This window comes from Canis lupus, chromosome 28, assembly GCF_048164855.1.
Source record: "Canis lupus baileyi chromosome 28, mCanLup2.hap1, whole genome shotgun sequence".
NCBI classification, from domain to species: Eukaryota; Metazoa; Chordata; class Mammalia; order Carnivora; family Canidae; genus Canis; species Canis lupus.
In genome coordinates this window covers 19,143,450-19,169,300 of record NC_132865.1, presented here as the reverse complement: position 1 = coordinate 19,169,300, position 25,851 = coordinate 19,143,450, and the positions used below count along the sequence as shown (strand labels likewise).

The 25,851-nt window shown below is 44.5% G+C and overlaps 1 protein-coding gene and 1 long non-coding RNA gene across 6 annotated transcripts in view; one reads left to right on the top strand and one right to left on the bottom strand.

Annotated features, from left to right (window-relative positions):
- The window catches only part of JPH1 (junctophilin 1), an 83,963-nt gene extending 68,293 nt beyond the window's left edge, over positions 1 to 15,670 (bottom strand). For 3 of the 5 annotated variants that reach the window (XM_072804182.1, XM_072804184.1, XM_072804186.1), the window contains exons 1-2: positions 15,146 to 15,670; positions 8,622 to 9,381 (exon numbers count right to left, since the gene is read on the bottom strand). In XM_072804182.1, coding sequence (XP_072660283.1) covers positions 8,622 to 9,381; positions 15,146 to 15,524 — 1,139 coding nt within the window. In that variant the 5' untranslated portion in view covers positions 15,525 to 15,670. The remainder of the gene's footprint in view (positions 1 to 8,621; positions 9,382 to 15,145) is intronic. The other 2 variants (XM_072804183.1, XM_072804185.1) reach the window with 1 other exon arrangement.
- Positions 15,671 to 15,785: 115 nt separating this feature from the next.
- Positions 15,786 to 25,322, top strand: LOC140619970 (uncharacterized). Its single transcript, XR_012019729.1, has 3 exons — positions 15,786 to 15,877; positions 16,508 to 16,718; positions 22,802 to 25,322. It is a non-coding gene; the product is annotated as an uncharacterized lncRNA (long non-coding RNA).
- The last annotated feature ends 529 nt before the right edge of the window (positions 25,323 to 25,851 follow it).

Genomic DNA, 25,851 nt, shown 5'->3' with positions numbered 1-25,851 from the left:
TCAGCAAAAAATGTTAACCTTATTCAAAAGTTTTTAAAAACAAAAATATAGCAAAGTTATTTGTTAATCTCTGGCATAATCAATTATTTAAAAAATGCTAGGAAAGGAATTAATGTATTTTCCTTGGTTTGAATAAGTTTCTTTTGGCACTCAGGGAAATCCTAAGAAGATTTGACTTCAAAGAGCCGTACTCTTTTGGAGGTGATCTTGATTCCTTACATATTAATTAAATTCCTGATAAAGAAGCTTATTGTGAATTGAGGATATTATACAAATAAATGTGAAACACCAACTGAAACAGAAGGGCAAAATTATTAAAAGCTTATTTGGTTTTATTCTCAAGAGGCCGTTGTACTAAAGCTGAATGACTTACATAAATACCTTTGGCATTTGTTGGATCCTGTTCCCAAACACAATGTTCATATTTCATCTATAATAAGAAAAGCATCTCAAAGATTTGCAAGGCACTAGTCTTGCAAGCGTCCCGTTTGGTGTCTTGAGTAAAGTGAGGTTGGCAGAGTCAGCTTAATCCATAATGGAAAGTTGTGAGCGGGGTGCTTTGGCCGCCTGGCAGCTGCAGCTCAGGAGTCTCCCAGCTGTGTTAGCATGCACACAGAACTCCGCCACTTGCCTGAAAACAGAGTAGCTCCAGATCAAGGCTAAAATTTGTACGGAGCACGTGGGACGGAACACGAATGCTATCACACCTTTGGCTTTCTGGGAAACAGAGTAAGGGGTCTTTTGTTACAAATGAAGTTACACTAGGAAGTAACTGCTGCTTTAATTCTTCCACGTTTACAGAATCGGGAAAAATGTCATGCTTCAGAGATAAATGAGATCGAACCTGCTGCAATTTGTACTGTCTAAGCACACTCAGATTTTTACAGTTAAAACAAGGCCAACATGTGTCCCAAAAACCTAGCTTATCATCCCCCTGGAACATTGCTTTTTTCCCTCCAGTCTTTGCAGCCAGTTTTTGCCAAGTAGATTTCTGCAGAATTCAACATTACCTTGTATCTCGTTCACACCATATACAGACAGCATCTTCTCCTTATGCTCTCTGCTTAATCAAAGTGGAGAGCCTTGCCTACGTGATTCGGGGCTATAAAAATGCATGCTTTTAATGGCCCACACATCTGAATAACTGTGTGACCCTCCTGTTATTATGGTGCAAGACCAATTTTCATTAAATTTGTATTGCTTGAACCTACTTGGTTGTCATTAGAACACACACCACCCTCAAGGCCTCAGTTTCTGAATGGGCTTGGACTTGGGAAGGTTGGATAAAGAGTTTTTAAAGAGAGGTCTCCAGAAACAAGATACCCTAGGAAAGTTTTACAAGGTTCCCATAACACAGTATGTTCCCATGTTATGTGTAACGACCTGCTAAGCAGTGAGGTACCATAAAATCAGAGCTGAAAGAGAGAAGCTGGGCATGTTCCTCTTATGAAGTACCAGCTTATCCACACTTTGCCCCTTATTTGGGGGCAGGTCAGAGCAGACGCCTCAGTATCTTTCTGGTTTCAGCTGCTCCCTCTGTACATCCACACAGAAAATCCTCAGTGACTGCTACAGAGAAGTCCTGGGCCCCTCACCACAGAGAAGTCAGGCTTTCTTTAAACAGCCTGGGCAAGAACATGAGGAAATTAGAGCAGACTCTTTGCTCTCACCCATGGGAAATGGGCATTCTTCAGTAAGGAGAAACATGTGTTTAAAATTTGTATGCACAATACATAAACTATAATAATCAAAGAATCGTGACTTACACTAGTATACCTACACAATATGAAGATAAAAATCTTTATTATCCTGCCTTCTCTTCAGAACATTACCCCAGCACAGCTTGATACAAATACATGTGCCATTTCCTTGCTCAATTTTTTTTTTCAGTCTTAAAATATATAACTACCTGTTGACAATAGATTGACTTCAGAAAGATCTGAGGCTGGGAATGGGGTGAGTCTTAGTACATACCCACATCTAAACACAGGAGGTCATGCTTGGTGGATTTAACGCCTTTCCTTTTGCTTATTCCTGTTTTTGCTTCCCAAGCCTGCCTTCCTTTCCTTTTTCCTTCCTCTCTCCATCTTTACCTCTATCTCAGTCTGGCTTCTTGGTCACCTGTCAACTCACACTTATGGGAATCATACTCATAGGATTTCAAAACATGAACTGGATATGGTGATTCACAGTTTACATACAAAGCCCTATGCCATCCACTCTCTCATTCAACTCTTAAGACAATCCTCCTGTAAAGACAGAGGAACTATCAATCCCCATTTACAGGAACTTTTCTGCACCTCAGCCTGAGTGTATTATCCAAGACTCTGGAATCTGTTTGTAGAAGGGCTGGTAATAACAGGTGGAAAAGCCAGACAGGCAGCAAAGGTTGATACAGATGAGCATGGAAGGCAAAATTAAAAAAAAATCATTAATGCACTCAACACTGAAATCCACATTTTAGGTGATTCCCCCCAAATTTCTGTAGTTATTTAATGGCTTCTTCAATTAAATGGCTTGCAAGACGTTACAAAAAATTCAACCTTCCTGCGAAAATCACTTAGGTTAAAAACTGAACGTTTACGATAGCCCCAGTAGAAGAAATAAAAAGAAAATCCATGGAAAAGATAATCTGCAATTATTTTTAAAGATATGAGAGGACTACAAACATTACAGAAAAGAAAAAAATCAGAATTTTGATTTACAAAAGAGAACTGGAATCCGCTTGCCCAACTGAATTTAAGAATTTCAAATTCCTGGCCCTTCACACGAACTTGGCAGAGGCTGAGCCTTTTTCCCCTACAATTGGTAGAAGTTTAATTTGGATCCGTAATGTGCACTGACTCATGGTTGACTCTAGGTTTTAATTACAAATAAGTGAAGTGTGAATCAAGTCAAGCAATCTTTTAAGGAACTGTTTCTATTGAACACTATTATTTGAGCTCATGAAAAATTTCAGCCAAAAAAAAAGACAAGAAAAATCTTCAAAAGGGAATAAAGGCAGCTGAATATTTAGCAAACAGATTCTTAAAAAAAACAGTAAGCTCCTATTTTCTGACCGATCACATAACTTGGTGATGTCAAACAGGCAGGATGAGCTAATATTTTTTATAGTGAGTATAAGCTGACTTTCTGGAGTTTCCACATCTGTTTAAGGGAAGCACTCACATGTATCACTGGACCAGCTCATTCTTATGAAGAATGGAGATAACAGTCTGGCTTACCCTCAAGTTCTTATTCCCAGGCCCTGACTTAGTAATGACTCTTTAACGATGTTGACATAGCTAAGGAAAAGCATACCTGTAACATACTTTTGCATTTTCTGTACTTCCTTGATTATTGCCAGATTTATAGCATGATGATTTCCTTTCTTTGAGGCTGGTTTATAAATGCCCAGGAAAATAGAATTAGAAGTACTGGTAGTGTTTGTAGCCTAAGTAGTGAGAATTTAATTCACTTATTCATCAAATATTTACCAGAGCCCTTACGAGAGTGCCCTGATCTAAACCAGCTGCTGGATGTCTAAAAGCGAGCAAAGCTGCCTTCAGGATCTGGCTTTCCGATCTACTTGGAGAAAGAGATACCAAACAAATATACTGAAATTCGATGAGAACTTAAGACAAATGGGCGTCTGGGTAGAAGGGGGTGGCAGTGGGGTGGGAGGGTGTGGGCTTAGGGAAACCTTCCGTGAGGAGACTTGATGCCTTACCCAGAAGATGGAGTGGCCTAAGAGGCCAGCTGGGGCAAGGGCACCAGGCAGGGGGAAAGCAAAGACTTCCCTTGGAACTGAAGAAAAGCTGTTGTGGCTGAACCATTCAGGTGATGGAGGAAAGAAGGAGAATGGTAATGAATTATATCTTCTTAGAAGAAAACTATAGGAAATATATTTTCATGGAGGATTTTTGGGGAAAAAAAAAAAGTGTCATTTTTTTATATTAAAGTCCAGAATCAGCAACATGGAATCCGATCTCTAATTCTGAAAACAGGTGCTGCAAGCTCACCTGTGCACCAGATACCTTGAGGGTGGGCCTCCACATTGTATCTCGGGCTTCCATCGCCCTGTTACTACACGTGTGCCAGGCCCAGCAGGGCTCCATCCCAACATTACCTATCTCAGGGCTGCTGTCACCACCTGAAGTCTGGGAGATGTTTGGAGCAGCAGTCACTGATATTTCACACTAGCCCTGGAAAGCCTGTCCAGCCACATACCCTCCCAGATTCAGTGAGGCGGGCCACAGAGTCAGAGAATGGTGGTCCAATCTACCCTCCCACTTTATTTTTTTTTTTTTCTTCTAATCTGTGTGATGCAACAAAGTCAGTACAAACAAATGCCTGTGGTTCTCAATTGGTCTCTCCCATCCCTGTCACCAGATATCTTCCATTCTTTAGCAGGATGATCATGTCCTCTGGGGCTCAGAGTCTACAAAGCTCTTCTTTGGTCTACATCCTTTTCTAGATTATCTGTCCTTTTCCACAAAGTGTGGTTCTCTCAGGGCCACTTATTTGCTATCTCAGCCAAACGCCTCACCCTAAAATTCTTCCTTAAGACATCTTTCTCAAGGAACAGTTTTTTGAACATCTCATAAGCAATGACCAGAGACAAAAGTTACATGGAGTAAGAGCGATCAAGTGAGAGCTGTAATTGAAACAACAGGAAGAATGGGGTGATCTTGGGCAGAGCTGTGGTCTCTGCCTGTGAATGTGAGGAACCTGAAATATTCAGAGTTGCTCTCCTACCTCTTGGACATTTCTTTAAAAACAAGATTGAGACATTTTCTCAATTCCACATGATTTTTAACCCACAGGACCAAGATAGGAAGGGAAGACAACATTTTGTTACCTCTTATAGACACAGTACTTTTTAGATCAGAACAGAAACCTGAATAAAAGTTATAGGAGTCAGCAAATTATTAGTCTCCCTTGGAGTTTTCACTCTTTTATGTGCTAACTTTCTAGTAAACTATCAGTATCTGAGAATTCTCTATCTGCTGCATTATTTCCACTAACTGTTAGATGATCCTCACATTCCCTTACTGATAAGAATTAAACAGAGACCCCATAATACGCCTTCTGAAATGAGTCTCCCATGCGTTTCCTGCAGAGACACACCACTCCCTCCACGAAGAAGCAAAGAAAAGGTCCACAGACCTTCTTGAATCTCCGGGCCAAAGGTGGTTTCCCCGAAGGTGGATACCATTATTTTCTCTCAAGGCTAACTTGAGACTTTGCTTCAAGATGATATGGAGTGATGGCACAAAAATGGATCCATTTTCCTGAGACTTAAACAAAAAGGGGCTAAGAAATAACAGCAATAGAATAGTGATTAGCATTATCTGGATGGCGAACTGAGGTGCTCAGTAAGTGTTACCATCTCCCTCTGTTGCTAATGGCCAGCGAGCCATTTTGAGAGCTGCAGCTGCCAGGAGCCTCACTTTCTGGTTGTTACTTTGCCATTACTGGAGGAGGCCCAGTGGGAGAGTGTCACCTACGTTCTTAAACTTTTGATATTTTTTAAAACCAAAACATTAATAGTAACTACTGGAGGGGTCCAGAAAGGACTGAGCAGATAGTCAAGCATTATAAAGAGCTATGGTTTAGGGGATCCCTGGGTGGCTCAGCAGTTTAGCTCCTGCCTTTGGCCCAGGGTGCGATCCTGGAGTCCCGGGATCGAGTCCCACGTCAGGCTTCCTGCATGGAGCCTGCTTCTCCCTCTGCCTGTGTCTTTGCCATTCTCTATCATAAATAAATAAATACATCTTAAAAAAAAAAAAAAACTATGGTTTGTGACACATAGCAAGAAGGCCTTCCCTCAGCCAGCAAGTTCCAAAACCTTCAAACAAGCTTTTTCTTTTTTTTTTTTAAGTTTTACTCAATCATTTATTATTTTAGAGATTTATGAGAGAGAGAGAGAGAGAGAGAGAACACAAGTACGTGTGTGCACATGAGCACACAGGGTAAGAGGGAGAGAGAGAATCCCAAGCAGACTCCCTCTTGAGTATGGAGCCCCATGCGACAGGGGGCTCAATCGTATGACTTTGAGATCATGACGTGAGCTGAAATCAAGAGTCAGACAACCAACTGAGCCACCCAGGCACCCCAAAAAAGTTTTTAAAAGAATGTAGAATTTTAAACTCAGAGCTACTGACTGAAGGGGAATGTCAGTCCTTTAGCTACTTTCTACAAAAATCAGTGACAAAACTCTGTACCTGAAGCATTTATTAAAGCAAGGAATTGGGGCCCCTAGGTGGTTCAGTTGGTTGAGGATCCAACCCCACATCGGGCTCCCTGCTCAGTGGGGAGCGTGCTTCTCCATCTCCCGCCACCCTTCCTACTGTTTGTGCTCTCTCTCAAATAAATAAATAAATAAATAAATAAATAAATAAATAAATAAATAAAATCTTAAAAAAAAAAGAGCAAGGAATCTGGAAAGAGGAGTAATATATGTGGATGTAAGATGTAAAAGGTTAATGGAGTATTTTGTCTCTTGTGTCATCTGAATAGCATACATATATTTCCTTACTGTGGTTAGAACACTTAATAGGAGACTTACCCTCTTAACAAATTTATAACTTTATAGCTGTTGAACAACAGCTCCCCATTTCCCCCCTCCCTCCAGCCTCTGGCAACCACCATTTTATTCTCTGTTTCTAGGAGTTTGACCATTTTAGACACCTCACTTAAGTGGAATCACAATTGTCCTGTGACTGGCTTATTTCACTTAGTATAATGAATGGCGTATTTTCAAAATAGCTAAGTGAAATTTTTATGAAATAGTTAACTGGCTAAATTGTTGATTATAAACTATGTAATATAGTATTCTCAAACTACATGACTACTATCCCCAAAAGATTTTCAACAGGGTTAATGTGGCTAGGACTTGGGTAAGAGTTTTATGATCCTCGTATAATCGGAGATCCTTGTGTTACAAGTATTTCCCTTTCATTATGTAGATTTCTCCAATTTAAACTAACGATAAAAGTCAATAATCAAAGCAAGTGTAAGAAAATCATGTTAGATCGTCCTGCACAGGTGTACTTTCCATCTGCCAAGATCGAACTGCCTCTACTAGATCACTAGGTTGTAAGGTGAAAACAAAGGGGAGCATCCAGGAGTCCATTTAAAATTATAGGCCAGGGCATAACCCAAGGTAGCTGAGGGCCAGGGGAACCAGTAAGATTAGATGTATCAAGTATCCCATCTATAAGCAAACTGAAAAGCAAGTAATGTAACTTCCTGAAAGTCTGTGCTGATCAACAAGCAACATTAACTTTAAAACAGGATGAGTTTGGGATAAAGATGGAAACCCTGCATATCTCAATATAATGCAAAAACAAGACCAAGTAGAGCTTCAGACACTAAGAAATAAATAGTAGCCATAAAATAGTTTTAAAAGCAACTTCAGAAGTCTGAAAGTATTCCATTGAACCACATGAAATTGCCATTTTTGCAATTTTGATCATTAAAAGGTCCAAATATCAGTAATTTCATATGGCTCAACCAAACCAAAAGAGGGTTCATTAATTCAATGCTAAGAATAAAAATCTGAAGACATGCTCATATCTTGTGGCTTCAAAAGGAAGCTTTACTTCTATGAGAAAATATTACTGAAACAAGAAGATAAATGCCTCAAGTCATACAAAACTGTGGCCAGTCAGTGGCCATGTAAATAAGCCTAAAAATAATATTTTCCATTTATAACCATCCTTTTTTTGAATTGAATAGGACAATTCTATTCCCGCTAGAGTTCTCCATCCCTCTTGCTGGATCCGTGAACCCAGCTATTAATGGTAAAACTTCAAGCACATAGTCCTTCTATGCCCACATGCACCCCACTTCTCAATCTATAATTCACCGCTTTCTCCTACTCACTCCATCCCTTCTCTACTGCTCTACTTTCTTCCAACTTTGGCACGCTGACAGTCCCATCTGTCCATGTCAGGTTCCCCCCCCCTTTCCTTTTAATACACCAGTGATCTAATCATTCCTGCACAGAATGCGGTGACTTGCATGAGCCTTAGTCCCTCTGCCATTCCCATATAGATGGGCTCTATTTTTTCTTTTTTTTTTGCAGTGATATTTATTTTTTTATTATCTATTTTTTTTTTTTAACTTAAATTTTAGGTAGTTAACACACAGTGCAATATTGGTTTCTGGAGTAGAAGGCAGTGATTCATCACATATACCACACCCAGGGCTCACCATAACAAGCGCCCTTCTTAAGTTGGATGGGAGTTTTAAAGAATGCATGCAAGATGTGGTCTTATAACTGCATTTCTGCCATATAGACTTTGACGCCTTCTCAAATAAAAAACAAAAAATGATAAATAAAGCACCCCTGAAAGTGTGCACAGGGTCTGAGCGACCTGACGTTAAGTATCAGGGAAGCAATCTGTAACAGGAAGGGCATCTCCACGTGCCTTGGGCCTTTTGTGATAATCACGTTTCAGGACAGTGCAGGTAGGTTTCGGACTCATTCCGCTGGACTTAACCAGCTTCTAGCTGTGGTTCTGGCAGTTGTAGAGGCTACCTGGTGAGGTCGCCGACACAAAGACAAACCTAGTATGGGGCAGCCCACTCTTCTGAAGGACCAGCCGCGACCACCCAGCCTGCAAGTGACATACCTCGAATTTGCAATTTCCACTTTGGTTCTGGCCATGGCAGCTGCCCTTTGCGCGCCTTCGATCGCTCGGTCCACCTTCTCCCTAGTTTTTGTATTTCGTATTGGTATAAGCTGCTTCCTTATTCCCCGGACCAGAATATTATTTTTGTATTTCCCCTCTTCCTTGGAGCCGTCAGGAAACACGGTGCAGCCGTACCCGTGCCTCTTGTTATTCGCCCACTCGCCTTCGTACTTCATGCCGTTGGAGCGCTCGCTGATGCCGAAGCCGCTGCGCTTGTCGCTCTTCCACTCGCCCATGTAGGTCTCCGTGGTGGTGGCGTCCACGTGGTCCTCCACGGGGCAGAAATCGCAGTCGACGTCGCCGAAGCTGATGGTGGAGTTGGCGTCGCTGGAACTGATTCTGCTCATGGCCGCGTCGCTGCGGACCGAGCTGCGCTTGCTGGAGATGGAGGACTTGGATTCGGACTTGCGGAGCTTCATGCTCCCCAGGAGGGAGCCCCTTCGAAAGAGGCCGCCCTTCTTCTTGCCCGCGAGCTCGGCGTCGGCGTGGAAGTTGAGCACGAAGCCGCCGCGGGTGCCGGCGGGGCTGTCGGAGGCGGCCGCCGCGTCGTGCAACACGCTGCCGTTGCTCTGCTCGCTGCGCAGCGAGGCCATGGAGGTGCGCAGCGGCGAGCGGATCACCGTGGCCATGCCGTAGGGCACGCTCTGGCGCACGCCGTAGCCATGCCGCATGCCGCCGGCCCACTGGCCCTGGTAGGTACCTTCGAGAGAAAGCACAGCGTGAGGCGCGCGCAGCTCACCTGCAAGCACCCGGGCGCGCGCACCGCAGGCGACCCGCAGCACACCTGCAAGCACCCGGGCGCGCGCACCGCGGGCGGCCCGCAGCTCACCTGCAAGCACCCGGGCGCGCGCACCGCGGGCGGCCCGCAGCTCACCTGCAAGCACCCGGGCGCGCGCACCGCAGGTGACCCGCAGCACACCTGCAAGGACCCGGGCGCGCGCACCGCAGGCGGCCCGCAGCTCACCTGCAAGCACCTGGGCTTCAGGCGGCCCGCGGCCAAACCCCGCACGCTTCCAACCCGGGCAGCTCCCAGCGCCACTGCTCACCCGTTTGTGAATTCCCGCCCTGTAGCTTCGCGTCTATGGTCTTTTAAATTTTTATTTTATTTTTTATTTTTCGGGTCTACGGTCTTAATGTCATAGCATTTTAATAGCTTTTTCCAATAGCCTGGGAACTTCGCTTTTCCTTTCAAAATCTATACGAGTGTTTCATTGGAAACCACTACTTTCTCATTTCGAAGGGAATGATCCTCAGAAAACGACTTTTCTCCCCGAAATTATTATTCTCCTCCTCCACCATGGGAAGGCAGTGTCACAGAAGATGAAAATGAGTTCTGTCTGTGAATTTGATTCTCATTTTATTCCTTTAGCCAAAAACCTTTAAAAACGCCAGGTCTGTCATTATAACAGTCCAATAAGCTCAAAGACGTAAGTTATTAGTGATCTGAATACTCGGGACAGTGGCCAAATTATTTTACATTTTCTTTCATGTTCACCATTTCTTTTTTTTTTAGGGTAGGGAAAATAGTTTAATATTTAGGCTTTTATTTAGATTTGGGAGAAATTTTTGGAGCTAAGAGTGATTTGACAAAGAGGATATGTGAACCATTATGAAAAAAAAATGGGCAATTTATTTTGTACTTCCTGGTGAACTGGTTTAAGATTTGTCCTCTACTACTTGCCAAAGTTCTGCTTTCTCCTGGCCATTTTCTTCATGGATTTCCCTAGTCCCTGCCACTACATATTGAAACACGTTGTAGACTAGAAGCACTCTGAGGGCAGGGGTTACCTCCTAAGCAAACATAAAATTTCCAGTCTCATGGCTCTATGTGTCCTGTGGTCTCTAAGTGTTTGATGACTTTATAGTAAACAGCTTTGGTGGCTCAAAAGAATATACTATTTACCTCTAGAAAAACTGAGATAAGGCCAGAATAAAACTTCCACTCTTAATAGTATAGAATTCACATCTCAGAGCAAACGTGTGTTTGACAATGTCCCTTAAAACTCTGTTGACACCAGATCGCTTTTTCAATGAATATTATGTCTTTCTAGGAATAGGATAATTTCTAATCTAAAGCATTTGTGCTTAGTATGTTTTTCTATTAAATAAATTAGCTAAATTTTCTATTAAACAAATTAGCTGGTGTGGCTTTTTAAATAATCGCATGGAAAAACTGAGTATTAAAATTAGGGAACTTAGGAAAAGAGTAAAATTAGGGAACTTAGAATTTTCTTTTCAAAGTCAAGGCAATTTCCTTTAATTAAAGGCACATTTTAAATTATAGTATCCTCCAGAAGAAGCTCTATGGAAATTTTAAGATATAATTATTTCTGTATTATTCAGAGTAACTCACAATATCATAAAAAAATAAATCATGGTTAGAGTCTGTCTTGACCTCTTTCAGTATCTGATTATATTGATATACCTTGTAGTCACTTTTCATTTTATATTGCCACATACAGATTTCCATTTACTTTTTAAATATTGAGCTATATATGCTAGTGGTTTCATATCATTGTGTTAATAGGGGCTGATTATTTCACTGCATTTAAAAGTGTAATAGCTCCAAAATCAAAAGTTTTGACAAATTTCAAGACTACATTCTCTGTTTAGTCTGATAGAGGTCCGATAAGCAGACAACAGCAAGACAACAATGAAATTCTAAGTAGGTCTGGTACTATGGATGTCCTATTCTGGGTAAACGTACAAGTCTTAATCTGACATTTATGAACTACTGAGGAGGTAGGTAGGCGATAGCATTCTCAAAAGGACTAAACCCCAAAGGATAAGATAGTCATATACAATATCCCAGGCTAAGAAGGTTCCTACTGAATATTAGTCATTTCCAAATAACCACCACCTTAACAGGGAAGGGAATTAAATTAGGAAATTTCAACTCTGATTTTCCCTTTGCCTAGATAAAATAGAAGTTCTAAGATAAAAGTTCTACAACCTGACTTAAAAAAACGTGTACTGAAAAAAAAAACCCTTGTTTTTTGCAAGGACAGTTTCCAATGGTGCTATTTGATATGTTTTATACTTTGAAAATGCAACCATACCATCTTAGTAAATGATGAACAGTGAGGGAAAATTAACAAGTAGTTTCCTTAAACTGGTATCTCCAAAAATAAGACGAATATTTACAATTTCCAAATAAGTGGTGTTTGAAAATCCAAGCAGTCTAAGGCAACAGCAGTAATTAGAAAGCTTAGGTCTCTGCTTAACTGTCAAACAGGGAAGGGGGTAGGGACAACAGCATTGGCCACGTTCCTATGCTATTTTGTTAAATCACAGTATATGGAAGACCTCCTCCATTGGATTGCTAAAAACCAATTTACAGTCAAACTGTTAGTAGTTCATCTGAAATTTAAAATAGGTTTAGTCAATGAACTTAGAAAAAAAAAAGGGCTTCTATTTTTTTTATGAAGCAGGTGGGTTCCAACCTTCTCCCTGCTGTCCAACTTAAGTTCTAATTAGTTCCTTTCCATTCCTCAAAGATGTATCTTTCACAAGTGTAAAAATTATTTTTACAGGTTTTGTCTTAAATTATGTTCTATGATTTTTTTTCATCTGGGAGCTGGTTTTCTAGATATAGCCATCTTAACTACACAATCTTGTAGTGGAAGGCATCCAGTTCAGAATGAGTTCCAGTCAAATGTAGACTGTGCTATGCCAAACTTATATTTATGTGCTATGAATGGGTATATGCAAGTATGCACATAGTTAATAAAGCAATGTGTCTTCCTAGATATTTTCAATAGTTTTATGACTGGTGAAAAAAATGAGGTAGAGCAGATTAGACTTTATGCAAAAAATTCTGGGCACCTAGATTAGGATTTCATTAGTATGGTACTAATTTATTCTTAATATTCAGACAGTTTTGGCAACACTTCACACACAATCATTAATAAGTCAGGTGATACTCTTCACCTGGAATTAATACTTCCTTAGTCATCTAGTTTAATGTTGTCACAAAATACATGGAATCAGATTTTCCCTAAATTTGACAGAGAGTGCCCAGGGATGGACCTGTGGTAGCACAGAGACAAAAATAAACGAATTCTTAAGTAAGAATAGGGAAGGTGGTATTTCCTATTTTGGCTAAACCTTATATAAAATAAGTTATAGCAATATACTTCTACTTAGACCTCCCCACTTTAGGGACTTTTGAATTAAATGGAGTGGCATCTGAAAGAAAGCAGAAAATCAACTAGCACAGAGAAGACATTCAAGGTTTTTTTTTTTTTTTTTTCCCTTCCTAATTGGTAGCATATTTGATTTTTTTTTTTTTTTGGTAGTTGGTAGAAAAGGAAAACCACAGTTCCATGGTGATGCCAAAAATTTAAAAATTTTTTTAAATTTAGTTTTACATCAGAAGGCAGATTATCCATAAAGTCATCCTGGTCACTTATTTGAGCTTCTAGAACACATACATAGAGGATCTTTATTGTGCCATATATATATATATATATATAATATGTATATTATATATAAACTATTTTGCTAAGTGCAAATATAATTTGTCAAGTGTAACGAATCCTCTAGAACCAAGAGATTTTGTTTAGTAAGTAGTAACTCTAAAAGAAGACTTTATTATTTATGACTTATTTTTAACTTTCCCAAACTGAAGAGAACGATCCTCAGTCTTAAGAAGTTGTAATATGCACATTTAAAAGAGAAATTTTGCATTCTACTTTTGCGCATGGAATTTAGTTATATTACAGACCTAGGGCCTCTAATAAAATCCAGTAACAAGCTAACATATTTATAGGGCTGTCAGCCAAGGCACTATATGCCCATTCAGAACATTTAAGGGCCCTAATTAACTACTGTGAGACTCAAGACTCCTGTAGCCCATATAAAAGGATTAGAGGAAGTTTTTTCCCCCCACCTTTTAATCCATGAGAATCATATCCTCTATTTATACCATAGAACGAAATGATGTCCTTTTTATCAAATCCTACCATTTTGCATTTGAAATATAGCCCGAGGGATCCCTGGGTGGCGCAGCGGTTTGGCGCCTGCCTTTGGCCCAGGGCGTGATCCTGGAGACCCGGGATCGAATCCCACGTTGGGCTCCCAGTGCATGGAGCCTGCTTCTCCCTCTGCCTATGTCTCTGCCTCTCTCTCTCTCTCTCTGTGTGACTATCATAAATAAATAAATTAAAAAAAAAAAAAAAAAGAAATATAGCCCGAGTGTTCTGATTAAGTGAAGTGTATATAAATTGTATAAGCTTCTGTAGAAGTAGTGGCCTGAGGTTGCAGTGGGCTGGAGAAACTTTTATTGGATCTTTTTAATACCCTTCCACTCCGAGCTGTGTAATGACAAAAGTTGACACTGCCTTCCCTAACTCTTTTCAGCTATGATTATGTTTATAATCAGAAAAATGTATTTTGCCAAACCATAAGCCATTCATCCTTCTCTGCTTATTACGCAAGTACATTCATCAGGTTTTGACACCTGTTTCAATAATGGCTACTTTTCCTAATTAAAAACAACAAAAAAAGGAACCCTGCCCTATCACATACACAATTTATTTTGCAACATTGTTAAATATGAAGTGAAGTTTGTTTATAGCTAGCCAGGTCGAGGGCATAGACCGTAGTGCAACTGGGTGATTCCACGGTGGCTGCTGGCTTAGCAACTGTAGGAATGTCATCTTTCGAGAATATTTCTTAAAACGTAGACTTCGTTGTTCACTTCTAAGACATTTCCCCAGTAACTTGCCCAAAGATCTCCAGATCAACAGCGACTACCGTTCTTTGGATGGAAAAACCACTACTTTGGGGAACCGAATGGAAACCGGGAAGGGAAAAGCCCTCAGTCTGTGAGCCCCACCTGCATCAGGTGGCCGCTCCACCTCCATGGCTAGGAGGTTCCCAAATGCGCTCCAAATAAGGTACAATTCCCCTACATCCTAGTTATGGGGTTCTGGCTTCTATCTTTAGGCTACTAGAGGACCAGAAGCGAAATACGACTCCACGTGAAACCAATCCGGGGAGCGGTCAGCCCCGGCCGCCAGCCTCCCGAGCCCCGGGCGTTCGCTCTAACTCCCCGGGAGAGGCGTTTTCAAACCCGGCCGGGAGAGGGAGGGATCAGGAACGTAATGTGACGGGCTCAAGTGACAGCGTCCTCCTGCCGCCCAGCCCACCCGGCGGCAGCGCAGCGCAGCGCGGGCGCGGGCCAGGTGCACTCACGCCTCGCTCCCCCGGGGGCGCACACGCGGCCCGTTCCAAGAACCGGGTCAGACCCCCCCTCCCCTCCCCGCGCGCGCTCTGGCCGCCTCTGCACGCCGGCGCGGGGCGTCGGGGGGTGGGGGGCCGGGGGAGGCTCCCCCAGGTGTTTTGGCGGGTTTCCGGACACGTGCGCCTCCCGGCCTCCCCGCCTCCCCGCCTCCCCGCGGCCCGGGCAGAGCCCCCCGCACCAGCCCGCGGGCAGCCGAGCCGCCTGCGACGCCGCTCACCTCCGTCCCCGTAGGTCTCCACGCCGTACCCGTCCTGCAGCCCGTTACTCCAGGTACCCTCGTAGCGAGCGGGGGTGCACAGGCTCTGCCGGACCCCGTAGCGCCCCTTGAAACCGTGCGACCACTCCCCCCGGTACATCCACTTGCCCTTCGTCTCCACCCCCAGCCCGTGCCGCTTGCCCTGCGCCCAGTAGCCCTGGTAGGTGTTGCCGCTGGGCCAGGTGTAGCCTCCGGCCACCTCGAAGCCGTGCGACCAGGAGCCCGAGTACTCGCCCTGGCCCTTGGGCCCCGTGCAGATGCCATGCCCGTGCGCCTTGCCCTCCTCCCAGCCGCCGCAGTAGGTGCCGCCATCGTCGAAGTCGAACCTTCCGCCCGTCATTCGGGGGGCAGCCCCGGCGCGCTCCCCGCGGGGGCACGGACGCGGGCAGAGCTGGGCACGGCAGGGTGTAGCTCGGGGCTGGGGGCCCGGCGCGCGAGCTCACGACAGCGCCCCGGGCAGCAAGCGCCGCCGCTGCGCTCCAGTCCGACGCCGCCCCCGTCCTCCCCTCTGCTCTCGCCGCCGCCGCCGCCACCGCCGCCGCCGCCTTCCTCCGCCGCCTCCGCCTCCTCCGCCGCCGCCTCCTCCTCCGCCGCCGCCGCCGCCGCCTTCCCCGCCGCCGCCCCGGCCAGCGCCGCGCGCGAGAGGACAGCCCGGGCTCCCGAGCGGACCTTCAGCGGCGCCCGCCCGCCCACGTGAGCCCGGCGCCGCCCCGCGCCCGCCCCGCGTCCCCTCCCCGGGCGCCCAGGCCCGGCCCCGCCCCGCCCCCGCCCCGCCCCCGCCCCGCCCCCGCCCCGGGGCCCGCGCTCCCCGCGCTCCCCGCGCTCCCCGGCGGCCGCGCGTGTGCTCGCCCGTGGGAGGCCGGTGGGAGGGCGAGCGTGCCCAGGACGCGCGAGGACCGCCGCCTGCACCCGAGGCGCGGCTGCTTGCGTGGGGGCGGCCCGCGGGCGGCCGGGCTCCTGGCCCCCTGTCTGGGGCTTATCGACGTGGTTAAGCTCCTGTAAGAGCGACCACGTGTGTGTTGAGGGAAAACTCCTGAATGCGGGCTGGTCTGCATGCGGTGTGTAGTTGCATTTGTCAGGCTCAGCTGTCACCGTGCATTCACATCTCCTGGATATATGGATGCATGTGATGTAAATCGCTGGCAGCCTAGATATAATTGTGCAGAATGTTCTTTTACACCTACCCATTTCTAAGCACATGTGTTTGCATTTATTTAATGAAGATCCGGGGGGAGAGCGATGGAAGTCGAAAAAGCACAAACTAACTCGGTCAGCTTTTGATTTGCGATAATGAAGAGGGGGTTTTCTGATCTGCCTTTGCAGGGGTATATGCCCTTTCCTTTCGCATCGGAGCCCCCAGTGTTTGTTCTCCCGACAACCTTAGACATTCTGCAGCCAGGGAGGGCCTCTGTACCCAACAGGCGGAGGGCTCAGTCTGTGAATATCCTGTAAGTGTCTGGAATGCACACCTGGTACCTCTCCGCTGGTATCCACAGCTTAACGAAGTAAATAGAAGATGTCAAGGAGGAATACGGTAAGTTAAACACTGCTCTAAACTTACAAAAAGCCAGTGACCTAAAAAACTGGGGACAGGTGTCAGCTGAGCTGTTTTCCAAGCTACCACGCTGTGCTGTTGAATTCACTTTAGGCAACTCTTTTAAACTTGCAAACCTCTAGTTCACCATCTGCCAAATGGGAATGATAAGATTTGTTTTTCCCTTCCTACGTGCGATAGTAACTTGAGTATGTGCTGGTACAGCGCGGAGCCAAGAATTAGAGATTTGGCAATAGGCACTGGAATCAGTATTGCCTCTGGTGAAACCAAGCATTGGTCTCCCCAAAATACTCACGGGAGACACCTTTCTGTGGTCATAGCCCGGGGTCTGAGGTTGGCCTGTTGAGGACACTGCTTTGCGGAGGATTCGTGCACCATATTCCTCAGGCCGAGAGGCTTTTGGATGACTGGGGGAGCAGCGGAGGCTGCCAAAGTTTGTCTCAGTAGGTATTTGATAATCAGATAAAAATGATCTGATGTCAGGGTGTCAGGGTAGGGAGCAGGGGAAAAATAGACTAAAGTGTGCAGAAAAAAAGGAATGAAATGGACCTTCATTGGCTCTATCTCAGGACTGGAGCTGGCCTTTCCTGCTTATCTGGCTGAAATACTGAAAGAAAAAATCTCAGTTTACACAGAACCAAATCACCAAAGAGAATTAGAAACCCTCGTCCATGGCACTGCCTGCAGAGTTGCCAGGAATAGCGCTTACCCTAGTGGCCTGAAATAATTACGCATCTTGCTCAGCATCTTGTCCTGGACTAGGGATTGGTTTAGGCCACTGGGAAAACGAGGGCCCAGGTCTTTGCTGATGAACCATAATTCCATTTCTCTGTTATGGGATATACCAGGATCAGGAGCTAGCATAGATGGATATATTGCCATTTATTTTGGGGTTTTATTTGATGTGAAAAACAGTGTGGTTGCTCAAACCAGCATCTTTTTTTCCTCTTTTTTAACTTTTTTCATGAAATAACCTTTGTCCTTTTCCCTTTTTCTTCTTTCTTTCTTTCTTTTATTTACTTATTTTTAGATTTTATTTATTTATTCATGAGAGACACAGCGAGAGAGAGGCAGAGAGAGAGGCAGAGACATAGGCAGAGGGAGAAGCAGGCTCCATGTAGGGAGCCCGGATGTGGGACTCGATTCTGGGTCTCCAGGATCACACCCTGAGCTGAAGGCAGGCGCTTAACCACTGAGCCACCCAGGTGTCCCAATCATCATCATCATCATCATCATCATCATCATCATCATCTTCTTCTTTTTTTTTTTAATCTCCACCCCTACATGTTAGGATCCATATTTGAATATTTCAGGGCTAAGTTTTTGTTTGCAAGCACGGTGCAAACTTTTTTTTTTTTTTTTTTGAACTTTCCCTAGTGAGCTCTCATGCAAATGATGGATTTTCTGAAATAAACTAGCACAGAGTAGGTTGGCTTCTGTGGTGGATGTCTAGTCCTGCCAGTGGTGGGTGGACAAAGGACAAAGGATCCACGCACATCATCATAGATAGAATATGGAGATTTGGGAAACATGAAAGATAGGGCCATTTATCTCTTAATCTGTCTCTTGCTATCCATAATAGATGTCTTCTTTGGAAGGCATCTTCATTAAAAGAAGAAGATACCTGATACACCAAATATCTGATAGTAAATTTTAAGAAATTGTAATCCTAACCTGAGTTTGCCATTGGCTCTCTTCATGGAGGAAATTAGTATTGAATTTTTGGTAGCTTCTAGAACTTTTGGCATAGTAACCGTACAAGCCCTGCCTCTACTTACCTGCTGCCATCACAATGGAATGTTGCATTCATGTAAGTTTTCACGTTCAGTGGTAATGGTTGGAGAAGACTGAGAAAGAGAAGTAAGAGGAGGAAGAGGTGCCGAGGATGATGGCATAGAAGATAGTAGGCAGTGGAATAATGTTGCAATTCACCAGTCAGGGTTAGTCATGTCCTTATTTTCCCTCTTACTCTGAACCTTTGCCCTGGATAAGGGGGAGTTGAATTTAGCTTTAAGAAGGGATTAGTAAGAAGAGAATGTGAATGTTGGTTTGACAGGTGGGGTGGGGGAGGCCATTGAAGCCCAGGGGCTGACAACCATTCCAGCACTTTCTTTTTCCCCATGCTCAAAACTCAGCTATTCTAGGCTTCCATTCTCCAAAATTTCATAACAAAACGTAAGCCTTGTTGAGAGTGAATGTCTAGTAGCAACCTTTCGATGAGGATGCTTTGCTTAGAATTTAGTATTTTCTAATGAAGGCATGTTTAAAAATGTCTCAGTGACTTCGGTTCATTTAAGTATTAGAATTATTGAAATTCTTGATAAAAATTTACAAATGACAAAAGCTAATCTGTGGGTGTTTATTGTCTTAAGTGTGTTGCATCAAGGTGTGTAAAAAAGCTCATACAATTAAAATTACTGGGTTAAGCCAATCAAAATTATTACTAGCACATTTGTAATAAAACATTCATAAAGATTTAAGAAATTTATCCACAATAAGTACAAAAGACATATGGTTATAAGCTTTGAGGACAACTTGATGTTGAAAGAGGAAGAATTAATTAAGACCGTTAATTCCAAAATTAATGGTTTTGACAACTTAGAAGGCAATTCCTGAGTTCCAGATTCAGTGTTCAGTGCTTTACATGCATTAATTCATTTAAACCTCATAAAAACCCATGGGATTAAATAGTGGTATTATAACCTTTTTACAAAGAAGAAAATAAGGTTTAAGACGTTTATGTGCCCACGATCATTCCAGGTAGACAATCCAGCTGGGATTCAAACCTAGTCTGACTGTAGAGGTGGTTCTCTTTAATACTGTCCTTTATTGAGCAAGGATGAGAGCTTTCAAATGGAGAGAGAGCAGGCTGTATGGAGAGCAGTGAAGGTGACTTTTATTTCTTATTTTTAAGAGTAGCTGGCCAGATGAATGGTAATGCTTCTGTCTAGTATTAAAGAAATGGAGGAAGAAGAGTAAATTACAGAAGTGGGAAGATAGGTTCGCTAAAGGAGGAGAAAAATCCAGAAATACATCCAAGAGAAGATGTTTAGTTTAGCAGCCAGTTGGGGCAGGTCAAAAGCTAGAAATAAATTAGTCAATAAGTAAATAATCCTTGATTTTCTGCTCTCTCTGGCAGCTGTTCAGTAGTGCCTCCTTTTTGAGACTTGCATGGTGCACTCATTCCACTGGTGGTCCACTCTTGTCTCCATCTAGGTCACTCCCCCATTCATCCAGGACTGGTGGCTCATGCCCTCTTTGCCCTGCACGCTGTTTCCTGTCATTGTCCTGAGGAGATTCATCCTGCCCGCCCATTGTCTTTCCCAGTGTCATGATGCAGCCTGGACCTTATAAGGACCAGGATGTAGGCCACCTCTGAAAACTGGAAGTTTACAGTACTACTCTTTGTTGACACTCTCTGGCCTTCCCAGTCACTGAACAGGCCATCAATTTGCCATCTCTACTTCTTCCATATGCTACATGTCCTAGCCCTTCCCTGCCTGCCGGCCCTATCACACTGTGCTTTCTATAGTGAACTGGTGCCGGCCCCATCCCCAATTCCCATCCCCTGCTCATAGGAAGCCCCTTCTGGAGGCAGTCACATCAGCTACCAGTTTGCCATAGCAAACCCTGGGGGCCAGCCTTACGTTAATCCCTACACACACACACACACACACACACACACACACACACACAGCAGATCTCTTCCCAGGCAACTTCCGGATGCCTATCACCTGAACTCTATGCAGCCCAGCTCTTTCCTACTGAGCAGAGGCTTTGTCTTCTCTCTAAAGAGGAGAAGAGCTAACTCAGGAGCATCATCCCTCTTTTTCCTCTCTCTGGAACTTATCATTGGTTCTTATGTTCTTCCTTTCCCCACCACTCCATCCCAGAGGAAAAGATAATGGATATCCTTTTTCCTCTCCTTGTTCCGGGGGTCAGTTCCTTCTCTCACTTGAATATGCTGTAATTTCTTGCATCCAACAACCACGCTTCTATGTCCTCCACATAAAAACAGCCCTAATTTCTTGGTGCCTGCTTTCACCTCAAGTCCTCTGTTTGTTCTTCTCAAGATCGCTGGCCTCCTCGAAAGCATATTACATTCGTGTAATATATATTTCAAGTATCGTATATATTCATGTATCATATATGTTCGTATATCTTAGCTCTTGTTCTCATGCCACTCAATTTGGGCTCTGTCCTCACTAATCTGGTGAAACTTATGTACCCAGTAGGGACCTCCTGGCTGACAGATATAATGGCATCTCTTCAGTGTCTGTCCTGCTGGTGACAGCTGTGAATTTGACCCTTGTGAGCACTTCTCTCCCTTAGGTTCTGAAAAACCCATGTCTGTCACCTCTGCTCACCCTCTTGCTCTCCTACCTCTTCAGCGGTCTCCTTCCCTGTGTGTTCTTCTTCTGATCCCTTTCTAGTCTCCTTAATTTTAGGCTGTCTTTTGTGTTCTAAGCATTAGCTTCTTGGGACCAGAATTTTGTATAATTGCTGGATACTTGTTGGCTTATCTTACGCAACTAGGCAATCCTGCCCTAAGGGGCTAAGAGTCTAATTTAGAAATAGTCTAATTCAGATATAAAAACACCAGCTGAGCCTTTTCTTTAAGTCTCAAGGGTAGTGCTTTGGTTTCTTCCCATGACCTGTCCCTGTGGCTCTCTGCCTACTTTTCCTAATGGGCAGGGCTCCACGTGCACTTAGCATATGTGTCCAATGATGAGGCTCATAGAGGGTTTCAGGAAAGTTCTCACAATGACAAAGATAAAAACAGCTTAAAGGGAGACTTCAAAGAGACAGTAAGCTTGAAGGCACTGAGTGGATTGCAGGTCTGTGCGGAAACTCCAGTAATTGAAGCAAAACATAAAGTGGATGTGTGCACCTGTTTGCGTGTCCATGTGTGCCTGTGTGCGCGTGCTTATATGATCACTGGGTTAGGTGTGGAGACACAGAGAAGTAGAAGGCTCAGAACTTGCTCCTAAGGGTATAAAGCATCTCTAAAGAGGCAGGAGGTAGAAAAAAGAAAAATAAGGGATGCCTGAGTGGCTCAGTGGTTTAAACATCTGCCTTTGGCTCAGGGCGTGATCCTGGGGTCTGGGATCCAGTCCTGTATCTGGCTTCTTGCAGGGAGCCTGCTTCTCCTTCTGTCTATGTCTCTGCCTCTCTCTCTCTCTCTCATGAATAAATAAATAAAATCTTTTTTTTAAAAAAAAGGACAAATAGTAAAGGGTCAAGGGAGGCAGCTCCAAGCAGCGAATAAGTGCCAAGTGTCCTAGGAGCTCAGAGGACAGAGGGGTTTTGTGGGCTGCGATAGTTTGTAGGAATCACGGGTATATTGTTAGCTTTGTGGATAAAGTAGAAGGGCTGTCCTTCCAGACATCAACACAGGATGACCTTCTTGCGTGAGGAGCCACCCTACAGAGGGAGGGAATGAAGGGAACCCACACCTGTGACTGTGAGAGACAGGAGACCTCCTGAGGCCTGTGACACAAGATGGTGGGTGCTTCTCTCTCGTGCTGCATCAGAAGAGTGATTTATTCTGAAAATAGGAAGATACTGAGGCAACTCAGTATTGGAAATAGCACCAGTTGGAGGTGGTGAAGGAATACAAGAGCGTATTTGGAAGTGTTGGGTTTTTTGTAAAGTTTTTCTTCAGGTTCCTGTTAGTTAACATGCCAGGTAATATTAGTCCCAGGTGTCCAATACAATTATTCAGCGCTTCCACACATCACCCTGGGCTCATGGGAGCGTTGGTATTAAGATGTTAAAAGTTGTGAAAATTGATGAGTGAACCTTTTTGAAATGAGTTGCATAAAGAAGGGAGGCACACAGTTTGCTGAAAGCATAACTAAGGGAGGGGTAAATAGCCTCTAAGTACCCGATAGCTGGAGGAGAGGGGGAAAAAATCAATTATTAGCAATAAAAGAAAAGTAGGTTACGGCTGGGGACTGAATGGCTCCAAGAGCTCTGGAATGGGATTTGCAACTCTAGCCAGTAATCGGAAAGGTTATCCCTTGACTGAATGACATGGGGGTGTGTTCTATCCTTGCCAGATATTGGTGGCCCAATCCACAGTTCACTGCGACCTGCACACCTCGAAGCTTTGTTGGATTCTTCAGATGCTGATTGCATTGCAGATGAAGCTTCAGATCCTCGTCCTCTCCTTAAACATGCTCTAGCATTTTTGTCATCGCTTGCATTTTACTTTCACGTGGCAAACACTTTGTACAGCTTACTGAGAAGTAGGAACACCCCACGGGGCCGGCCACGCAGGGCACCCCTCTGGTCCCCCTCAGAGAGATCCTGTGAGGAGAGTACTCTGCAGGTGGCCTCTGGCTCCCACAACTTCAGATCTGTTCTGGTGTTCACATCAGGGCCGCATTCTGCCCAGAATGCCCTCTCCAAAGTAAAAAGCAACCAGCTGCGTCTTGTGGGATCTACTACAAAAAAGGTAGCCCTCTTGTGTCCCGGAAGCAACACAGATCATACTTAGAAAGTGCTGCAGCCTATGTGATAAGTGACATGGATGGAAGAAGCTACCAGCACTGAGAGGGCTCAGAGCAGGGAAGAGTTTTGCAGGAAGCCCCGGCTATGCTGCAAACACTCTGCTTCTTGGACCATACAATCAAGCAGATCCTTTGTTGTGGGTGTTTGGTGTCAGAGGTGAGAAAAGGTACAATAGGGAGATGATGGCAAGCCCCAGCGGAAGAATCACAATGCAGGTCTATGGGGGATCTGAAGCAAGGCTGTATTCTCTGCAAAAGGGAACTGTCTCTTTTTTGAGAATCAGTGCTTGGTAAGCTGCCTGACCTTGGTAGAAAAGGAATGCTTGACCATAGGACACCAAGTGACCAGCCATCTAGAATTTCCCATTATAAGCTCAGTCTTGTTGAACCTGCCAAGACAAATTCAAAAGGACCCAAAGCAGTGTACTGTAGGTTGGACACGGCATATCCAGAATCAGTCTGAGTGGGAACAGAGGGCATGAGTAAGCTACCAGAACTGGTTGCCCAGTCCCTCATGTTCCCTGGTGTTGCACTAAGCACCTCTTCCTTAGCTCTCACCTGGGGGAGGATTGAGGTTCTGCACAACCAGCTGAAAAAGGAAGAGAAGCCTGCATTTGCTTTATAGATGGAAAGGCACAGTATGTGGATGAAGCTGAAAATGAATGGAGGCTCTACTCAGGAGTGGTCTTGAAAGTCTCTAGATGGGGGAAAATCTTTCTAAGGGGCAGGGTTGTGAGTGGTAAGCCTGGTCATCTGTTTTGTGTGGAAAAAAATTGGCATAAGGTAGGAATGTATATAGATTTCCAGGTAATGGCCAACAGCCTGGACATCTAGTGAAAAGCCTGGAAGGAAGAGGACTGGAAGATTGGACACATGAAGTTCTAGGGTAGAGACATGGGAATGGGTGCTAAATGTATAGAGTTTTGTGTTGCATGTCATTGCTTTCCGGAGGGAAGCACTGAAAACCCAATCAGACAAAAGGACTCAGCCAGTTGATGTCAGCCATCCTTCCTTGCCACCCATCCTAGATCTGGAACAAGGGACCTGTGAACTTAGTGGCCTTGGCAGCAGAGATGGAGGTAATACATGGGCCCAACAGAAAGGACTCAAATTTATCAAGGCCAATTTAGTAACTGCTTTTGCTGAATGTCCAACCTGCCAACAACAGAGACTAGTTCTTGAGAATACCGTTATGTACTTGGTGGCAGGTTGACTATACATTAGGCCTCTTCTAGCCCGGAAGAGCCAGTGGTTTATCCTCTCTAGGGGTAGACACCTATTCTGGGTATGGGTTTCCCTATCATGCCCACAGAACTCAGCCAGTATCACCACTACTCAGGAGCTTACAGGATACTTGATCCATAGCCATGGAATTTAATACAGCATCACGAATGACCAGGGGACCTACTTCAGAATGAACGAGTTCCTAAAGTGAGCCCTGACCTTGGGATCCATAGGGCTTATTACATGCTGCCTTACATACTACATACAGCATGCCTCTGTTATCCATGAGGAGCCAGCCTCATGGAATGGTCTGGTCTCCTGAAGGCACAGCTGAAGTTCCAGTCTGCTGGTAATAATCTGCAAAAATGGATTGGTGTCCTTCAGAATGCAGTATATTCACTAAATCAGCTTCTACATAGCACTATGTGCTCCATAAAAAGAACCCATAGGCTCCAGGAACTAAGAGGTGGAAGCAAGAGGACCTCACACAACATCACATCCAATGATCTTTTTCTCTCTGTGTAACTCTGGGCCCCACGGAACTTCCAGTGGGGAAATACTTGTAAGAGGACAAAATGAAAATCCTGTTGAACTGCAAATTCTTAGCAGGAGAAGGCTTTTATAAAATGGGGACAGAAGGGAATATGTGTGGAACACAGATGCTCCATTGGGAGCTTCCTGGTACTTCACAGACCCCTTGTAGATGCACAGCTTCAGCATGAGAAGGGCATGAATTACCAAGGTTTGGACCTTCCAGGAATGAGGGTTTGGGCCACACGACCAGGTAAACCTCCAAAAGCTGCTGCTGTGGTAGCTCAGGGTAAGGGGGATTTAAGAAGGGTGAGAAGAAAAAAAAAAAAAAAAAAAAAAAAAAGAAGGGTGAGAAGAAGAGGGAGAGGATAACCACTCACAGCCCCAAGACCTACTACAGTGATGGGGCTTCTATTTGTCCCAGTAACTTCCCATTTCTAAGCTTTCCCTTAAAAAGAGAGCTCCCCAAATGTGCGTGGAGAAGATGACCTTCCCAACGCAAGGAGAGATGGTAGTGGCCACGGCCACTGCTCAGATCTTCCTTCAAGAGGACTTGCTGCAAGGAGGGAGATCGGTCAGCAGCCTCAGTTTGCTGCACCTTTGGATCCTGGCCGTGTTCATGCTGAGACCATGCTTCACCTACCTTATAACGGAGGACAGTGGGATTGCTAGAGCTGGACGTTCCTTCTCAACATCACCTATGACAGGCTGACATTTCCTGTGCTCCCTATTGATGGCTGAAACTCTCCAGGGCTGCACTGCAATCTGAGGCTCCTCTACCCAAGCCTCCTTCCTTCCCTCTTTCCTTTCATGGGTTTCAGACCTGTATTGTGACCTAGAGG